At 41.0% G+C, this 19,865-nt stretch overlaps 1 protein-coding gene across 1 annotated transcript in view; it reads right to left on the bottom strand.

The window, feature by feature from the left end:
• Positions 1 to 17,142, bottom strand: part of MFSD2B (MFSD2 lysolipid transporter B, sphingolipid) — a 37,105-nt gene extending 19,963 nt beyond the window's left edge. Inside the window, exons 1-5 of the mRNA XM_058020926.1 lie at positions 17,101 to 17,142; positions 11,729 to 11,845; positions 7,521 to 7,645; positions 3,951 to 4,074; positions 2,625 to 2,703 (exon numbers count right to left, since the gene is read on the bottom strand). Of these exons, the coding sequence (XP_057876909.1) occupies positions 2,625 to 2,703; positions 3,951 to 4,074; positions 7,521 to 7,645; positions 11,729 to 11,845; positions 17,101 to 17,142 (487 nt within the window). The remainder of the gene's footprint in view (positions 1 to 2,624; positions 2,704 to 3,950; positions 4,075 to 7,520; positions 7,646 to 11,728; positions 11,846 to 17,100) is intronic.
• Between the last annotated feature and the right edge of the window lie 2,723 nt (positions 17,143 to 19,865).

Raw genomic sequence — 19,865 nt, forward strand, 5'->3', positions numbered from 1 at the left:
CTTTTAAACTATTGTTACTTTGTTCCCTAACTGAAAATACTTTTGAGTGGAAAATCGGAGGCGCCATGCAACATTAATTTAAACCAATGGGAAGTAAAAAAAGCCCCTTCCCCGAGCTTCACATCCAACATTACCAGCAATGTTGCAATTCAGTCCATGCACACATAAATCCTGGCAGATGGTGGAAATCAAACTCCAGCCTGGTCTGAAGTGTTTGGACACAAACTGGTCTCAGTTGGGCATTGCAGAGCTTCCAAACTCAGTGCAAAGGCAATGCACTCAAATCACACCTTTCATTCAAACACCACCTACACATTCATCACCTTTGTCTAGGGCTCTACATCTGCATTTTATCAAGAACTTGTATAGAATAAAACCCAGAAGCATCATTAGAGGCACCAGAAATATAACCACTGTGAAACTATTTTCTAAGTAGTGGCAAGAGCTGAGGAACAGGTATCCTTCAAAGTTCTTGTGTGCCCAGAATTTATGATGTATTATTTTCCACATCAGCCAAGAAAGCTGATCTGCCAGCAGATTGTACCCTGAAGTAGGTTATATTTTGGCCAGAATGTAAGTAGGAGTTATGTTAAAGCAACTTTGGAATCCAGTATTTCTACCTTGCATCAATAGCAACAGCAGAATAAAATTTATAATAAGCAGTTCTGCTTGTCTCCAGCAGAGGGTAATGGATCCTCTGATCCCAACCTTATTTTTAAGCGCACCCTTCATATGACACAGCTGTTTTTCTTTTACAGTTGAAGAAATGCCTGAACAACTGACTGCATCCAAGACAGTGTATCAACAGGAAGAATTCTCTATGAAGCCCAGAGAGAGGCAGAAGTGTTTAAGTAAAACACTTACCAAAAAAGGATAAGGTAAAGAAAAAGGTTCTCACATAAGCATAACCATTACAAGAACCCTTTCCTCCAAACAAATATTATATCAACATGCATAAAAATACCAACATTTGAAAAGTCAAAACTATGGTTCACTCCACCACCTTAATTTGGTTTAGGAGAACAGCTGCACACTCAAAAGTTAAACCCTTTCTGAACAATAAATGACATGGAGTCATTTTCTGGACTTTCAGCCATGGAGTTCAACAGCTTTTATGAGTACAAGTTTCACATGCCTGTGAAGCCCTGCATGGGACTAGCAGATCAGAAATCACATTTATTTGGATCAGAGCCTCTGAAGACATAAAACCAGACAATAGAAAACACTAGGTACATAGATTTAGTTAGAATTTAGGCCAGATGACTCAGAATACAGTCAGTGCCAAAGAATATAACACAACTGGAATCTCCTGCTGTTTAGTCCTGTCCTGTGGCTGTCAGTCCAGAATTTTTCTTAAAGACAGTTGATGATAATGCAAATTACAACAGTTCCTATCTCTGGAGAGGGATTGGGTTTCTCAGGGGATATCATATCTAGAATTTTTGACATTACATTTTCAGTTCTTCTCGTTATTTCACTGTGCCTCTGTGGGTCTCAACATAATCAAGGATGTTGAGAGTTAGAAGGACTAATGGAAGAGAAAAGGGATCTTGCCAGGAAGATAAAACAGATGCAACAAAAAACCCTAAAAGGTATTCTAAAGCAACACTTTCAGGACTAGTTAAGACATAGAGAAGTCTTCCATGTAATATTTGACTTTTTTCTTTTTATCTTGCTTAATGCAGTTACACAGTAAAGAAGGCATGAGAACAGAGCTGAAGAGAGTAGGAGGGGAAGAAACTGTTCTTGCATTCAATTTATGATCTATACAGGAAATCTTGAAAATATTTTCACTGCACTTTTTGTGGTCTGATTGATTTGCTTCAAAGCTAAAAGTTTGTCTGGTTTTGGTAGTTGAAGAGACAGAGATATGGTCTGGAAAGCCTCATTCTTTTAATTAATACACTCAGAGTGCTAGCTGTATTACAACAAGATCTGCCTTTGAACTACCTGGTGTATGCCAGAATTAATTTAAAAAACACAGATTAAATGAAAAAAGATATTTCAGTTGGTGTGAACATGCACACAAAATTACTTTCCTTTTTGGTGAGGTTAGGTGTCTTGGTTCTATGACTTCTCAATTTTTTTTCTGAGAACTCATAGAACCAAGAAAACCTAACCTCAAACCTGAGAAAACAGGTTTGGCATCTGAATTTATAACATGAAACACATAAATCTGAGGAAATATGAACTAAAAAAGAAGGCGACAGAACAAAACAACAAACCCCAAACAAAACCTAAACAACAAACTCCTCAAAATTACTTTTATACTTTCTTTAATTGAATGTTTCTTGGTTTTCCCCCTACAAATCACCTTGAAATTAAACCATTATTCCTTACCCTGATTTGGTTAGGAGTGATTTTTTTATTGTTTCCTCTGGCTAGCAATAAACCAAAAAGAGTTTATAGCTGATCAGACAATTTGAGACAATTAAATATTAACGTCTCCTATTTAACTAGAAAAATGCAATTCCTTGAAGACAAATTAATTTTCATCACATATTAAAACATTCTTATAGAAGTTGAGTTTAGGGACACAAATCACTAAGAACTTCCTATAGATTAAGAAGTATTTTCCATAAAACTCAGCCCAATCCCCAAGAGAGAGCCCAGATCACACTCACTATATGCTGTTGCAGAATCTCTGTCCTTCTGGTCTGTGCTGAGAAACATGGTGAGGGCAGAGTATGGTACTTGGAATAACTATGGAAAGAAAGAACATAGGAAATGTCAAGGTAAAACTGCTGTATTCCTTTGATATCCAAGAAAATGGTTTAATGGGACCTTGGAATTAATTTAGAACATTCATTCAGAACACTAAGAACCCTCAACTAATTTTTGTGCACACAGTCCTGCCTTTTCTTTCTGGTTTGAAAAGCATATAAAAGGAAAACAGTATATTTCAGAATACAAATAATAAATAATAAAATACCCAGAGGTATTTTACGTCGATGTTGTGCTCCTTCAGTTTCGTTGGGAAAACATCCTTCACTGAGAGACTCAAAAGAACTTTTCTTTCTTTGCACTAGGACACCATTGTGCTCCTAGTTCGAGCTAACTAACAAGAAGCCAAGCCATAAAGAAGAAATACAGTTTTTCACTTCATTCAAGCCAGAAGACTATACAAATACCCAAAATATTTCAAACATCTGTCTAATTATGTAAATCCAGGAGATAATAGTGAAAACTACTCTTTCAGCACCACTGTGTCACACGCTCCTTAATTTAAGCATAAGTTAAGACCACCACTGTGTCACACGCTCCTTAATTTAAGCATAAGTTAAGACCACTGCAAAGTGGAACTGGGACAGGAACCTGCTTGAATAACCAAGTTCTCTGTGGTGTTCCCACCACTCCAGAAATCTGTAGCCAAATTAAGTCTTGCACTCTGCATCCCACAATGTTTGTACAAAACGATTTTCTGTTCACCTCCATCAAAAATGGTACGTGTGTACATTTTCAAAACTGCCAGGGAAACTCTGTGTTTCTCTTTCAAAAGAAAGAGGAAAGAAATTATTTAAATTATTTAAAAGAAAGAAATTATTTAAAGAAATTATTTAAAACAATTATGGATGCCTTCTTTCTACTGGGAAAATAAAGGACTTAGGGAAATATTCAAGCTTAACATGAGAATACAGAATTCCTAATCTTCTCCTGAGAAGTTATGAGAAGTTGGATGTCCAAGTGGAATTAGGAATCTGAACATCTATACAAGAATGAGTTGAGGGCACTGGAGGTAACCTGGATGAATTAGCAGTTCATTTACCGGAAAAAGCATTGGCAGAAACCACCAACCAGCAGAGTTTGATAAAAGGGCATCTGCTTGTCCCTTAAACTCACTAGAACTAGAAGTAAAATGTGAAAACAAGTTTACCAAATATGAATGCTCTAATGTAGACAGACAACAAGCAAGTCCCTGCTGAGAACATCATGACCTGTAATCTACTTACTGTGGTCAGTGCTTGAAAAAGGCAGTGGAAAGTCAGGTACCAAGCAACTCTTCCTGAGACAAATGGAGGTAGGTACCACATTAAAAAATAGGAGATTATTGTGAAGGGTGTACATGCCAGCACCCTGAGAAGAAAATTAACACACATCAACAATCTTAAAATAATGATAGTAAAGCACATTAAATTTTCCTGCTAATAATGAATATAACACAATTTATGTGCAGTTTTTCTAACTGCAGTAATGTATGCTTTTAAATATCAAAATTTAGTGTGCATTAAATACACAGATTAATATAAAATATATTAATATTAATATAAACTATATAAATACACAGATTAATACTTTCATAAAGAGGAAAAAACCCCAGTGAGTCTGAAAGAAAAGAGCTACACTTAAATTAATATCCCACTCAGAAGCGACAAAATTTCCTTTCACATGCACTGTAACAGCACACCTATATTGCCATTCCTTGGCATATCTCTCAGATTACACATTTATTAGAAAGAATCACTAAAAAATAAGATCTCTCATCATGTCTTTGCATACTCCAGAAATTTTTACATGAGTTTACTTATTATTGAGATTCCCCCTTCTAATTTTAGTGTCTTTGGTTTCTCCCTGAACTTAGTCTCTTCACTGCTACTTCAAACAAGTGTAAATATGTTTATACACTTAAACACATTCAAAAAAGCAAAAGAGACAATGGACAACCCTTTGTGAATGCTCCTACACTGTGTCTAGTTGGGTAGATGATAATTTCCTCCATTTAACTCCTAATCACTTCAAACACAAAAGGATCATCTTCAGAGAGGAAGGTGTCTTAAAAAGAAAAACCACAGAAACTTATACTTCAGACATTGCCATTAAACAGCAATTAATGACATTAGTCTAAAACCTATTTCAGGCAAATAGCATTTGTTAAACTCCATGATACAGAACTGGTCAGATGCTATTATTTCCTAAAAGTCTGAGCTGCAGCATCAGGCCTGTCCTGTATTCTTGTAAATCAGGCATTGAACAATGTATTTAGATGACCAAGATCCTGACAAAAAATTTCCAAACACATAAAAGAGAAAACAGATTAATCCCTTCACAACAGCACTACTGACATTGGGGGTCAGCTGATTATTTTGCAATCGTGAACTGAAAACCTGGAATACAAAAGAGTAATGTGGGTAAATAGTTTAGTAAAACAATGGCTTTCCCACACTGCTCTTTGGGATGGACAGCATCACTGAGAGCTGAACATTTACCAGGAAACTGCCAGGTTCTGGTATTCTCTGCCCCTCTGGTCCCCAGCCCACAGTTCACCCACAACAATGGAAAACATAAACAAGGGTAAAATCCTAACACATCTCAGGGAATCTACCTTCCACTCCAAAAGCATGAGCTCTTCCAGATGGTGTCCAGGCAGTCATCACACTAAATATCTTCACAGTCACTTTTTCATGCAACTTTTGGCAAAAACCCTCTTGGTATTGTTCTCCCCTTTCCCACATTTTCCTTTCCTCTCTAATGCCAGGGAGTTTTCAAAGCCTTGCTGGAGTTGCTGAATATCTGATTGTCAGCTATTATCTCTTTTGACAAAATGTTAGACCAGTATTTCAAATCAATGTCTGCTTCTGTCTTTTAAAGCCATTAAATAAGTGATTGATGACTTTGTGTTATAGTGAGGACAGTATTAAGCAATAGTTAAACATTCACCTCCCTTACTAAGGTTCTCGCTTTGCTGACAAGCTTTTCTGACTGAAAAAATCCATTGCTTCATTCTAGATTGTTAAGAAGTCAGAAAAAAACCAAAATGTTAAAGTGTTTTTAAGCTAAGGGAAGACACATTTTTTGCTTTGTAAAAAAAAAAAAAAAAAGTCCAGACTCTCAAAGTCTAGGAACAGAATTTCCATGAAAATATTAGTGTTACCAAAAAAAATCCAGAGAAAATCCTCCTGTAAAGAGCATCTGTTTGATGAAAGGTGGGGTTAGATAAGCACTTTTCCTGTAAGAAGTGCAAGATGTGCTGGAGCTGGTTTACAGTGAAAAGGGCTGATAAGTTCATGCTGGTGCTAGGACAGGAATCATTCTAACATCAATGCAACAATGCAACACTAACAATAAACACATGCACTTGCTGTGTTTTCAGAGAACTTTAAAAAAGGGGGGAAAAGCATCAGAATACTTCTAATGGCATTTGTATAAAAATTTCATTGTTTTCCTTTTGGATAGATTTTTTTACTTGGTTAATTCAGTGGTCATTAAAAACCACACCACTTATCTGGCCTCCAACCAAATCCTGAAAAGAGAAACAGCAGTAAACTCCTCTTTTCCCATGAGTCTTGACAAAAAGCTTAACTTCAATCTGAAGACCCTGTTTACTGGGCCAAGAGCAGCTGATCTCAGCCTTTTTCCAATGAGTACTTGCCTTCTCTATTTTGTCAGATATAAGCTGCCCATGGACAAGTTTCTGTAGCCATAAAATTGTATAACATCAAGAGAACCAGCTAAAAACTGTGCTCATTTTCCCCTGAAATTTCAACTTCCTTGCTCAGGACACATTTACTCTTAGATTTTTGTTGTAAATCAAGTTTGTTGGTTATATCAATTAAAATTTTGCAATACATCCATATAATGTATGAGATAAAATGATGAAAGACTCCCTATTTCACAAACTCATCAATCTCCCCTTGGCTTCCAAAATACTAAAATCCAGCAAACACATGCCCTGTGGCATAGGTGAGTTCCTCTAGCATGGCTCAATCTTTTCCAATTTTTCTTGCTTCACACCTGTCAATCTCATTCCTATATGACCAACACTCATTGCTCCAACCTCTCCTTGGAGCACATGGAGAGCACATGCCCGTGGGTAAGATGTCACAGTGAAACATCACACACTTCCTTCACAAAAAACCAAAACCTTGCAGCATCTCATGACTGGTGAGAGTCCTACATGACTCACTGTAAGAGTCATGGTGGTTTTTTAATTAACTTTTCTGACTATGGGGTGTAAGAGAAGCAGGACTCTGATAAGTGGTAAGAACCCCACACAGCGCCATGGCAGCGCTGGCTGCTGGGCCCTTTGGTGCCATGGTTTCACATCTGTTCCACACCCATGCACACATCTGTTCCACAGCTGTGCATGCATCCTTCCCTGAACTGAAAGGCCCGGGCAGGAGCTCCTGGAAGGTTGATTGTGACATGTGAAGGCACTCTAGGACATAAGTAGAAATAAGTTCCAACTTATTGGAACTTATGGAAGTGAAAGATTGAAGTCAAACTAAACAAATCTAGACAAATATTAAAATTCAACCACAGACTTAAGAAAGTTTTAGAACTCAGCTTCCAGTTTTGCTAAAAAGAGTCTCTTGGCTTCATTTATTTGCATCTCCAGTGATAAAAAATCTCTTCTGTGATTTCTTGTGTGAACAAGAATTTTTAGTTTTTAGGCAATTTTTAGTTTTTATTTTATATATGTGGAATGAATACAATCCATGAGTCTAATTCAGTGGGGGGGCTATATGATCACAACACTCAATATTCACATATATATGTAAATATATGTACACACTTATACTTACCAAGGCATGAGCCGGCCAATTTTTGTCCATCTACTTTTGCTAATAAAAAAGCCAGCAACAGGATCAGTAACTGCACCTGAGGCTTTGCCAATGAACAGCACCAAAGAGGCATGAAATGGAGTAATCTGAAAGTAGACAGAATACAGTAAACAAGAGCCATTGTTTCACAATACAATGAAACAGCATAAAGCAACTTTCCAGAAAAAAACACCTCAGTATTTTAAAGAATAATGATCATTTACAAAACACGTCTGCTGCTGTCATAGAAATTCCTATTGGTTACCCATAGCAAACAAATGAGACATTGAGATTGGTGTTGTGAATTAAAGGATTACAAGGGAAAAATGCAAGGAAGGAAACATCCAGAATGTGCTTGGGATGAGGAAAACGAATCAGTCAAATAGCAAAGTTCTGGTTTTAGTCATACAATCTGACAGAGTCCCTCTGTAATTACCCTCTTGCTTTCCCCCCCGCCACATCTCCATCTCCCCATATCGTTATCTTGACGTGATCTAAAAAAATGGTAGAGGGGGCTGTTTACATGCAGCAATGTTTTTTCCTCTCCTGAGATCACAAGGCTGCCAACTGGTGGCATGGGGCTGAGGAAGAGGTTGTTGCACAACAGACTTTATCCACCTGGGACTGAGCAGTGACAAGTGAATTGCGTAAGGCACATCTGCTCAAGCCAAAGTTGCCAGCACATGTCCATCACATCTCACTTCAAAAATGTTCATGGATTACATAAAAATAAAATGGCCAAGTAGAAAAACCTCTGAAATTAACCCAAGTGGATCATACTTTTGTGCTTCTGTAGAAATACAGTTTATCCCAGGCAAGGCAGTTATTCTTTCACATGTATCTGTACAGAGCTTAGGAATTCCTATCACACAATGGTTAAAACAGGTGGGTTCTCTTCCCAGAGTTCAGTTCATGTCACTGCAATTACAGTCCCGAAAAAGTCACTGAAATCTATATAAATGTGAATGTTCCTCACATCAATTATTGAGAGAAGCTCCTGAAAGAGTCTCTGTGGCTTAAACAGCAAGAGCAGACAAGAGCAGTCCCTTCATCTCTGTGCTTCACCATATCAGTGCTCCAAAGGCCTGGAAAACAGCTGACACAACACCAAGCTTGAGCAGGTGTCCCCTGCTTTCCTGCAAAGGATGATGTCTCCCAGGCAGCAGCACCAGGAATGCAGCTGGTGCAGGTGCCCTGCCTGCAGAATTTGCTGTAGGTGCTCTCTCAGAGGTGAAAGAAGGAAGCAGTGATCTCTGAATGTCCTGGATGACCAACACAAAAGGCAGGTGCTACAGACTTCCAGCATCACGCCCCTTACATTTTAACCCAAATTAGGTGAAATTGCAGTGGCAGCCAATGTTCCTGTCACCACCAGCTCCAAGACACCCAGTCCACCCCAGAGAGTCTGTGAACAGGGAAGGACTGGGAATGGCAGTGTCCAGCAGATAACAACAGTGGCTCTCCATTCCACTGCTGCGTGGTGGGATGGAGCTGGGATGAGCACAGGACTGTGTCCCACCTTCTTGCTGATCCACCCGAGCTGGCCTGTGCCCTCCCTCAGCCACCAAAGGTGGCGAGCAGCCCACCAGCCCTGAGACAAACTCGCTGTGGGGGCTGCACCAGGACTGCCCACAGGCCACTACTGCTCCTCAAGAGACAGGGCAGCCAAAATAAGCACAAAAAGCAGTCAGAAAGATACAGGCGTTGAAATGCTGCAGTTATGAGGGGGACAAGAACAAAAAACTACAAATTAGGTGAGTTCCAGATTTGTATTTTGTTCGGACATTTTGTGAAAGAAAGCTTTGAGGAAAAAGCAAAACCTCTTTCATGTTAGGAGTGGAATCTGTGTGGTCACCCTGTCTTCATCATTGGGATGGGCTTATACATCCCTTGGCTGCATTTTCTTATCTCCTAAATCTAGACAATATCTGTCAGAAACAATGCCAGAAACTTCTCAGTGTTAATAAAATACAAGCTAAAATATGCTAAATTCACCCATCTCAAAAGGAAGAAAGACCAGAATCCTTTAATCAGAGAATTCTGGTGTCCTCTAGCAATTTGTCTCAAGGATCCCATGTGGTTTGGAGTTCCATTTATGTCTGTAGTCTACACAGGTAACTTAGGTGGAACAAAGAGTTTAAATTGAAAAACTGGAAGTTACAGAAAATTAATAGAAAATACAATTTTCTTAGGAAAGATCCAGATTATGCATGAAAGATTACACTTTGTGACTTTTACATTCTCTCAAGTAGCTAAAACAATTCTGCTCTCTAAGTGGGCAAGAAATAAATCCAGGTAGTGACTATATAATTACATTCTTTCCCCTGAAAATGCATGGGAAAGAACACAGGATTTCAGACCTATTTATTAGAACTTGAAATAAATCCTGTCCCTGCAGGACTACTTTAAAGAACAAATTAAACCACCAGGGAACAAATAATTAAGCTCCTTAATGAAAGTGTAAGTATATCACCACCAACATTAAGCAAAATTATTTGGTTTCAGTAGAAGCTTGTTAATAAAATAATTATTTTGTTGTCACTTTTTTAGGTAGTGCCCAAAGATGCACGGATGGGATCCCAGCTTTCTGGACACTGCACACAAACACAGGAAGGATCAGTCCCTTGCTTCCAGAATTTTCAGTCTGTGTGGCAAGCAAAGAATGAGGAAATTGCCATACTTCTAAGCACCCTGGGGAAATGGTGTTAGAAGCTTTCTAATTTAGTTCCTGCTTCATCATCTCCAATGGTTTGCACTGCCATCCTTCATGTCAGTGTGCAACAGCTTTAGTTAGAGCTGCTCCACCTCCCTGCTGTACCCCCAAGCTCCTTTTTCCACCTCCAGCTCCTCAGTTTCCACACCATCCACTCAACATCTTGGGCACTGCTGTCCAAAACTGGCTGCTTTTCTACATCATCTACATCTACATCTGCATCTGCATCTTCTACATTCTACATCTTTAATCAAAACAATACACTCAAGATGATCTCAGCTGTACAACACAACTTATTGTGTTGAAAATTTTATCAAGTTACAAGTCAACTTTTAATACCAGATTTTACAAGAAAACTATAAAACCTAACTTTTGGACACCTGCAGTCACAATATCATGTCTTTAGACAGCAAATGGGTAATGATATCTGACCCAGAACATCCTGGTTTTTCCTGCAAATAGGAACAGTCATCAGTGCTGAAGTCCCACGTGTAGTTTCACAGCTGTTCACACAGTCCTTGCAATTTGACCTCAGCTCCCTAAAATCCTTTTTTCTATCCTAGTACCTTGTCCTAGTTACCATGCATGCATACAAGAAAAGACAGAACAGTAAAAATTGCTTATGGATTGATTTTCTTTGTGTCTCTGCTGTTCTGAAATCTAGCTGGAGCAGCTGAAAGTCAGATGAATGGGATGACTCCTAATGCTTTGTTTCACCAGGTCTGCTTCTGCACCAGAGAACAACTGGAAGCAAAGAACCTTCAGGAAGGATAACTCAGCTTTATTTGCCACAAAATAACCTTAGACAAACAAAATAAAAATTGTGTGAAATTATCACAGAATCACTGGGTTGGAAGAGACCTTTAAAATCATATAGTCCAACCCAGCCCTAACACCTCAACTAAACCATGGCCCCAAGTGCCATATCCAGTCTTTTTTTAAACACATCCAGGGATGTGTTTAAAGACCTCTGATACCTCCCCAGGCAGACCATTCCAGAACTTTATCACTCTTTCCATAAAAACCTTTTTCCTAATATCCAACCTATATTTCCCTTGGCACAGCTTAAGACTGTGGTGGCTACTGGTTGCAACTGGAGTGATTTTTAACCTAAACCAATTGAACAAAACTTCAGCATGGTGCCGTTAACGTTTTCAGATGTCTCCTGTCTGACACACTTTGACTCCTGACACTGAATTTTGAGAACTGATTTTCCTTGTGTCTGCAAGTGTGTGAACTCTACAGCACCCATACTAAAAATGAACAACAGACATCTCAAGACAGAAAGAAAACTAGAGGGAAAAAAATTAATTCTGGACAAGTCAATGCAGTTTCCAGGATGCTGAACAGCTAGAGGCAATGACAATGAGACAATTTAAAATATTTATTAACTAATTCCTCTTTTATCATTCCGGGGACATGGCTGACAATATCAGAGTGAAGTCTACAGTCTGCAAATGTTTCTTGTGCTACTCACATGGGCTATGTCTAGCAGGTAGATCTGCAGGAAGAAGGAAGCAGCACTCCCTGCCACTTGGTTTGGGGCCCCTCCTATGGCGTAGCAGATCTTGCTGCACGTCGAGAGCCTGTGGCCCTGTGTGAGAGGAAGCAGAACAAGCCATGAGTAAACCAAGGTGCACAAGTCAAAAGCTACACAAGTGATAAGGTTAAAGTCTATAGTTAACACCATTTTGATGTATTTGCTTCACAGCTATTCCACTAATAAATCTGTATGCCCTCAACCCCTATCATCAACAAGCATTTGGGTGCTCGTTACTTTGATTTTTAATGGGTTTGTTCTCTAATTCAGCCCCTGAAAACAGATTACAGTGTTCCTAAAATTGAGTTGTGATGACCCTCAGGCTTACCTATCTTCCTCTCACAAGTTATTAAGAGGAAACAAGCAAGAAGCAGCAGAGAAGTGCTATACTATTGTTTACTATTATTTGAGCTTAGTTTTGTCTTTGAATGCTTAATTCATATTTTAAAGGTTGAAAGCTTGTACCTTAAAAAAATATTTCTTTTATTAACCTTTCAGATAATAATTGATAAATACACTCATACCACAGTAATTATACATCATTCACAGAAAGTTCCACAGACCTAACAGATCCCAAACATTTGTGTTTTGTTTCTTCCTTTGTCACAAAATGCTGGTGTGACACTGGCAAAATCACTTGACTTTGCATATCTTCCTTTTGACTTGACTTTTCTATATCTTTGTGAAAATTGGCATCATATGGTAAGTAATTTTGGGCCCAAGATTTTTTTAGAAAATCACTCCATGTGTATTTACAACATTCTGCAAAACTGTGCTCTCTCATTTGTCATTTGATGTTTGAAAAGTACCATAAGCATGCAAGAATATTCTCAAATACAATAGGCAAATAAAATAAATGTTGAAAATAAGGGTACACACCAGTAATTAAAATACAAAAATTTCTACAGTTTCTAATAGAGATTCTAATGAAGAACATAGGGTTTTTTCCCAACTGTAGAAGTCCGGGATACTGGAAAGCCCTTTAAAAAACGTAAGATTTAATTTTATGCCATAAAATTCAAAATGAAGAAAGAAAATGACTCTTTGTGAATCTGTATTCCTTTCAGAGGGACAACGCATCAAATCAAATTTTTAACTTTGAGGCTTTCAGTCTCTCTTTAAAATTTGCTGCCAACAGGAGCCAAGAAACATGAAGAGGAGCAGCAATATTAATCCTGGGTCTGTTTTCTCTCTGAACTGAGTACACAAGCCCTTAATTCTTATGTTAGATTGGGATAAAAATAGAGATATGGAAATGAAATCCACCACAATGATATTCTGACACATTACCTAATTTCTGAACATTTTTTAATTTAATAACCCATCATCTTTACTCTGTAACATTTTTGAGAAGTTGTAGATTTCTAGGCAATGCCTTTCATCATCTAAAGATTTCCCTTTGAACTGTTTTATCAGAGTGGGTGTGAACAAACAAGCACAAGTATCAGGACTCCTTCCTTTTTGTGTTTTCCCAGAAAAAGACAGGGTGGGATCCCATTACTACACCCAAGGAAAGTAGACACTGTGAGGGCATGAACTGCAAAATGTTATCACCACAGCAGGCCTCACTTTACACTGCAATTGGCAATTTTCTTCTTTGCAGGGGAAAAAAAGTGATAAACAATCACAAGACAGACTTCATAGTAACAATTATACTATTTAATTTGATAATAGATTGCAAACAAAACAAACAGACTATGTATTTGCTGTCCAAAGTAACTCTTCATTTTCCATACGTAAGTACTAATAAATATGAGCTTTCCTAGACTTGTGGGCCCACACAACTTGTTTGACTCATTCCCATGCCCTTGAGCTTTGCTCTAGGGGCTGTGTACTTTAAAATTTTGTCTCACTTTTTTATTTTTTAGGCATTCCCTTTTTTAAGTTTTATTTTTTTAGTCATTTAATTACTTTAAAAGTTTGGTTCCCTTGATACTTTCCCTCCTGATCTCCAAGCATTGGCAAGATGACTTTCACCTGAAATCAAGAGATATAAACCACTGCTATGCAAATCCTTATCCTCTGTCCTATTGCAACCTCAAAAACTGAAAAACCTTTTAGATCTGTGGTGCTGCCTTCACACTCACTTTCACTAGTAATTTTCATAGACTCACAGAATGGTTTGAGCTGTAGATCATCCAGTCCAACCCCTCTGCTATAGGCAGGGACACCTTCCTTGCTCTGACCCCATCCAACCTGGCTTTGAACACTTCTAGGGACGGGGCAGCCACAGCTTCTCTGGTCAAGCTGTGCCAGGTCCACAACCCTTTCATAGTGAAAAATTCTGTTCTTACATGCTTCTTTTACTTCGAAACCATTGCCCCTTGTCCTTTCAATAGCTAAGGCTGTGGTGAAAGAGAAAAAGCAAATGCCTCTATAGAACATACATGATTCCAAAATGTTTTTAGAAGAATGTGAAGTTCTTATGAAGTAATCTAATTAAAGCTGTGGCACACAAAATGGTCAACCAAAATCTAAACTTACAGGCTGCAGGTGGTACTCCTGTCTTTACAGCAGTTTCATGGTTAGAAAATTGGCAATCTTAGTACATATTTTTGAAGTCTCACTGCAATTCCACACACACACAGAATGCTGCTCAACTACTCCTCTGAACCGTGCTCCCCGATCTCCTTGAAGCAAAGTTAATACTTTGGTCACAGCAGTAGTTAAGTTTTAATTAAATTTTGGTTATGAATGTTATTTTCAGAATAAAACAAGCTGTCAGATGGAAACGGCATACAGAGGTGTCCTGTCTGGTCACCCACAGAAACACAGGGAATCTGCAGTTCATGAGCCCCCTGGAAGGTAAGTTACATCCTGATCACTGTTCCATACCTGTTTTCCTTTTATTTTGCCTAGTTGCTTTTAGAACTTGTTTGTACATTAAGCTGTAAACACCACAGCAGTTCTGCATGGCAATGACACGTACTGTGAAAGGAAATGCCACTGTCACTGCAGATCTGCTGCCTGCTAATTTCATTGAGTGTCCCCGAGCTTCTAGCTGCTGAGAAGCAATCCCTCAGAGTCTACATTCTGGAGTGTCTTTCAAAAAGAATCAGCCCACAGTAGATTTTTGCCTCTCCATGTTGAAGTCATATGATGATGACCACATTCTCTGCCTCAGTACCCAATGGAAAGTGGTAAAATGAAGGTAGGACCCTGCACCAGTAAAGCTGGCACATTTCCTTCTCTCTAACTTCCTACAATTAAGGGCACACAAAATGCATATGGCAGCTGTCTGCTACAGGATCTACAGCAGATGGCAGCTGTCTGCTCCAGGATCTAGAGCAGCAAGTCCCCGAGCCTTGGTTGGGTTTGCATGATACTGCTCACAGATGCTGACAGCAGCAGGATAACGCTGAGCAGGGCAGAGCTCTGGCTATCAGCAGCTCGCAGGGCTTTCCTCCAAGGGCTGGGTGTCCCTGCTGCATTGTTTCCTCAAAAAAACACAAATGCCTGATTCCTGTGAAATCCAGTAAAAGCCTCTTCATCTGTGCAGGTTTGTCAGCAAGCTGAAAGTACTCCACAAATCATTAGAGATAGAAATGCATAGGTCTAATAAGGAATGAAACATAAAAGTACTACCAAAATTTTGTTTTGAGACCCCTGTGGCCTAATTGAACATCAACATCAAATTGCTTCTACAAGCTTTAGTAGAAATGTGAGATGATGGAATGAGAGGAAAGGGGACAGAAGGTCAAAGAAAGTTACAAGTTTTTTTGTTCTCAGATTAACTTGAAAATTTCTCACTTGTACACACTCCCATCATATCAAATTTAATTGTGTTTCACAGCAAACCAAGAAAGCATAATAGCTGAGAGATTTGATTTTGCTCCTTAAATAGAAAGCTTAAACGTTGTTATGGAAAATTAATGCTTCTCCTACACTGTAGTTCCTTTATTTTTAATTCTCTTGTAAGTTAAAACCATACTTGTAAATTTTCCCTTCCCCAACAGAACAGAAATTGAATACAATATTTACAGCAGAATATCTTATTTCTACAGAAAGTGTTGCAGCTCCTTGAAAACAACTCAGCAACTGTGTTACAGGCATAGGGAGCAGCCGCAGAGTTTTGTCCTGAGCTATTCGTTATCAGTGGAGTCCAGAACTGAACCAACAAGTAATTTAAAAGCAGTAAGAACAGAGAGCGAAACCTGTGACTCAAAGATAAATGCTAGTCTAGGTTTAACTGAGAAACAATGAAATGTAGCTAGCGAGGAGCAGCTCTGGAGTCAGCTTTTCTCTCAACGTGGAATTAACACTGGTCATGTTTCTGTTCTGTGAGTGACCAAACCGCTGCCTCTTGAAAGCGCGAGTGTGGCCCCACGGGTGGCATCCCAGGTCCCTCACAAAAAGCGAGCATCTTGAGGACTGGTTTCAGGTTAGTTAGTGACATCAGCCCGCCCTTGAGTGGAAGAAAACAGGAGCAGGGCTTGTGAGCAGACACCTAGGAAAGGGAGTGTGAGTAAGGTGGGATACAGGGGTGCTTTCTCTGGGTAGTCTTTCAGCTCTGGCAATGCAGCTCTGCGGAACTCCATGAGACAAAGATGGTGCATCTGTGCAACATCTGCAGACTTATGCCGCGAATTCACCCAGATGCTTTCCAAACACAAAAACTCAAGCCCGAACAGAACATGCCAGGTGTCTGAAGAGCTCCATGGGCTGAATGCCCCCAATATGCTGTGGAAGGCTTCCTTATCCGCTCCGTTTGGAAACTGCCCCTTCCCAGTTTCACCTGGCATTCCCTCAAGAGCCATGGAGTGGGGCAGTCCTCGCTCACCCTCACCTGCCTGCCGCTCCTCCCGCGGCGAGCAGCGAGTCTGGGCAGGCAGCGTGGGATCCCCTCGCTCACATCCCAACACACCCCTGAAAATCGGGAGTTTCTGAGGCTCTGGGGGAGCGAACCCACCTGCCTCCCGCATCCCACCTGCCTCTGTCCGGGAGGCAGCCCTGGATGGGACAGAGGTGGGAAGCAAAGGCGCTTTTCCCTGGCACCGCAGCGGCCAGCGAGCGAATCCCGTGCGGGGCATTCCAGGGAAAGCGCCGGGGTCGCGGCGCTGCCCGGCGGGCGCAGGGGGGGCGGGAAGGGTCCAGGAGTTATTCCAGGCCCTGGCTGGGGCCGCGCACGAAGCCCCGCACAGACCCGGGCGGCCTCAGAGCGTCCGGGCTGCCCGGTCCCGCCGAGTGCCCGCGACCCGCCCGCGATGGAAGCGGAACGCCGGCGGGGCGGGACCCCGCTCTCGCCCAGGGCTGTGTCCGAGGGGCTCCCCAAGCCCCCCGACGGCCGCCCTGCCCCTCGCAGCCCCTACCTCCTGCTCGCCCGCCGGGGTGTCCCTCGCAGCCCCCGCCATGGCACCGCGGACATCCCACCCCGAGCGACACCTGCGCGCCCGGGGCGGGGCGGGGAGCGGGGCCCAGGGACAGCGGGCGGTGTCCTCGCCGCCCTCTCCCAGCGCCTTGAGGGGCGAAGGCGTCGGCGCTGCCCTCACGGCCCGGGACGGGGATCCCCCGCCCCACCGAGCCGAGCCCCACAGCCCGCGCCCTCGGTCCCTCCGCGGGGAGAGGAGCGGGGCAGCTCCCGGCGGCCACAGCTCCAGGGGCTCAAGGACGAGGGCCGGGGGTGGAGGGGGCCGGGGCTGTTTTCATCCAGCCCCAAAACGCCTCCTGTGCCCCTTGAAGAGATGTGCGGTTTCCCGACGTGCAGGGATGTAGAACCACGCCGGACAGAACGCTGCCATCACACAGCAGCCGCCCTTCAGCCGGGACACTGCGGGGACAGCGGTTGCTAATTCTGCCCTTAGGGTGGATAGAGACGGCCAGGGGCTGCCCGGGGAGGCGGTGGAGGCACCGGCCCTGGAGCTGTTGAAGGAAAAGACTGGATGTGGCTCTCCGTGCCATGGTCCGGTTGACAAGGAGGTGATCAGCCCGAAGTCGGACGCGATGATCTCAGAGATCTTTTGCAACCTCAACCTCATTGATTCTGTGATTCTGCTGCCCCCGAGCCAACACTCTTATCTAGGATACACCAGCTCACTACCACCCTGCCCCTGGGAAAGTGCTCTTGCATGCATGCCCTGCATCAGAGGAAATACAAATTGCATTTTGAAGTATGAATCCTTTCAAGAGTGAGGTAGCCTAAGAGAAGAGGGTTTAACGAAGCCAACAGGACTTGTGACTAGCTTGTCTTGGGGAGACGATGACTTATCAATCTCTACACCCAGAGCTCTTTGGTGTGACTCATTCGAAGGGCTCTGCTCCTGACAGGGTCACCTGGTGGGTACTGGGCAGGCACTGCAAACCATGCCATGAACTACTAACTAAAATCCTGTGCAGCCTCGTTTGGTAAGAATAATTACAGCATATTCGCAAAATTCTGAACAGGATATTAAAGGATTTTCTAAAAACCAGACCTTTAACAAAAAACTGAGATTGTGGCCCTAATACACCTTATTGAAAACTTTCTGAAGGCGGTCTCTAGAGGCTGACGCTAGATGAGGTTCAGAACAGAGACAGACTGGCCAGTACCAAGCTAAATACAAGGTATGCATCTAATATTCAAATTCAACATTTAGGTTGTTTTGTCTTTACACACTGTCTTCATAACACATTAAACACTTTCTTCCTGCATTTGCGTGTTTCTTCATAAAGGGAAAACTAAAGAAAACATTTCCTTTTGCTGTTCTTCTCTTGGCTGTTTCAGTTTTAATGTAAAATATCTTCAGGCAAGGCTTTAGTCAAAATAGCAAAGGCTTGTGAAGAAACAATGAATAACTGATGGTATTTGTGTGTTTCACAAATTCTAGCACTGATCAAGCCATTTATGCTGTTGTTTGACCAATGCACAGTTGCTATCTACAGACATACTGGTAGCTAAACCAAAACCAATTAGATTTAGGAAAGTCTTCTATTAATTCCAAAGATTTTGTCCAAATTAGGAAATAAGATATTTAATTACAGTTTGTTGCCTTTAAATAAAGACAATTTCTAATCTAGCATGGGATTAATGCAACCAGCATCACTTCAGACTTCCCAAAGATTTTCTCTCATTTTGTAATTAGGATCATAACACTTTCAAACTGCAAATGCACTCTCAAGTACACCAAAGCTGCAGTCAGACAGCTGGTTTCAGTCAAGCGCCTAACTGTCCAATCTCTTAAAATGCTGGTAGCAGACAGGAATCGACGTTGAAATACAAAACTTACTGCTCCTTCCAATGGATAGCAAGCAAAATTTACCCACTTCAGAATTTTACACTCCCCCCTTCAATTTCAAACTTACACTATTTATTTCTTCCAATTTTTGTGCTGCAAATGCATGAATAGTAGTACACTGTTACTTTTGACATTTCATGAGCCTTTTAGATAGAACAGCTGAACTCACAATCAACCACATGTGCTTTTCTAATACTATGTTTTATATACTAAGATAAATTTGAAAGCACTGATTAAAATTCCCTGTTCAGGAAGCTCTGGGTACTGAGGTTTGGAGCTGTGTCTGGACACGGTTTGTCTTTTCAATTTTACTAATGTATTTGTCAGCACCTATATTTTTGTTTTTCATATAGGAGTCAGTGCAAGAACAAAGAAAATTTAATTGTACCACTTGCTACATAAACCTGAATGGCACAGTAGCACAGGAAGTTTATAGCACTGGAAAGTGTTTAAAGGCATAGTTTCCAGAGAGTTCTTTTCTGAGGACACTAAATAGATATTTGCCCAGTTGACTTTCATTTCAAACACACCATGAGAGATGCTAAAGCAAACCAGTTTTATATATATCCCTGGGAAGGAAGGAGAGTACATCTCTACTTTGAAGTCTCACTACTTTTTAGAATAAAAGTTGCTCCAATTAAGCAATTTTCTATTTAGAACAAAACCAGGAAAACCCAAACCCAACTTTCACTTAACCACACAGAAGAAGTACAGCCCCAACAACCATCCTTCAGCAGAGGTAGCACAGAGGAGCCAGGACTTGCTGAAGATCCTGGGATATGTCTTACCTGGAGATTTTAGTTCCATTCACAAACCCACAGGCTTAGTAAACATGGTACAAAATATTTAAGTCTTTCCACTGC

This window comes from Melospiza georgiana, chromosome 3 (genome assembly GCF_028018845.1).
Source record: "Melospiza georgiana isolate bMelGeo1 chromosome 3, bMelGeo1.pri, whole genome shotgun sequence".
NCBI classification, from domain to species: Eukaryota; Metazoa; Chordata; class Aves; order Passeriformes; family Passerellidae; genus Melospiza; species Melospiza georgiana.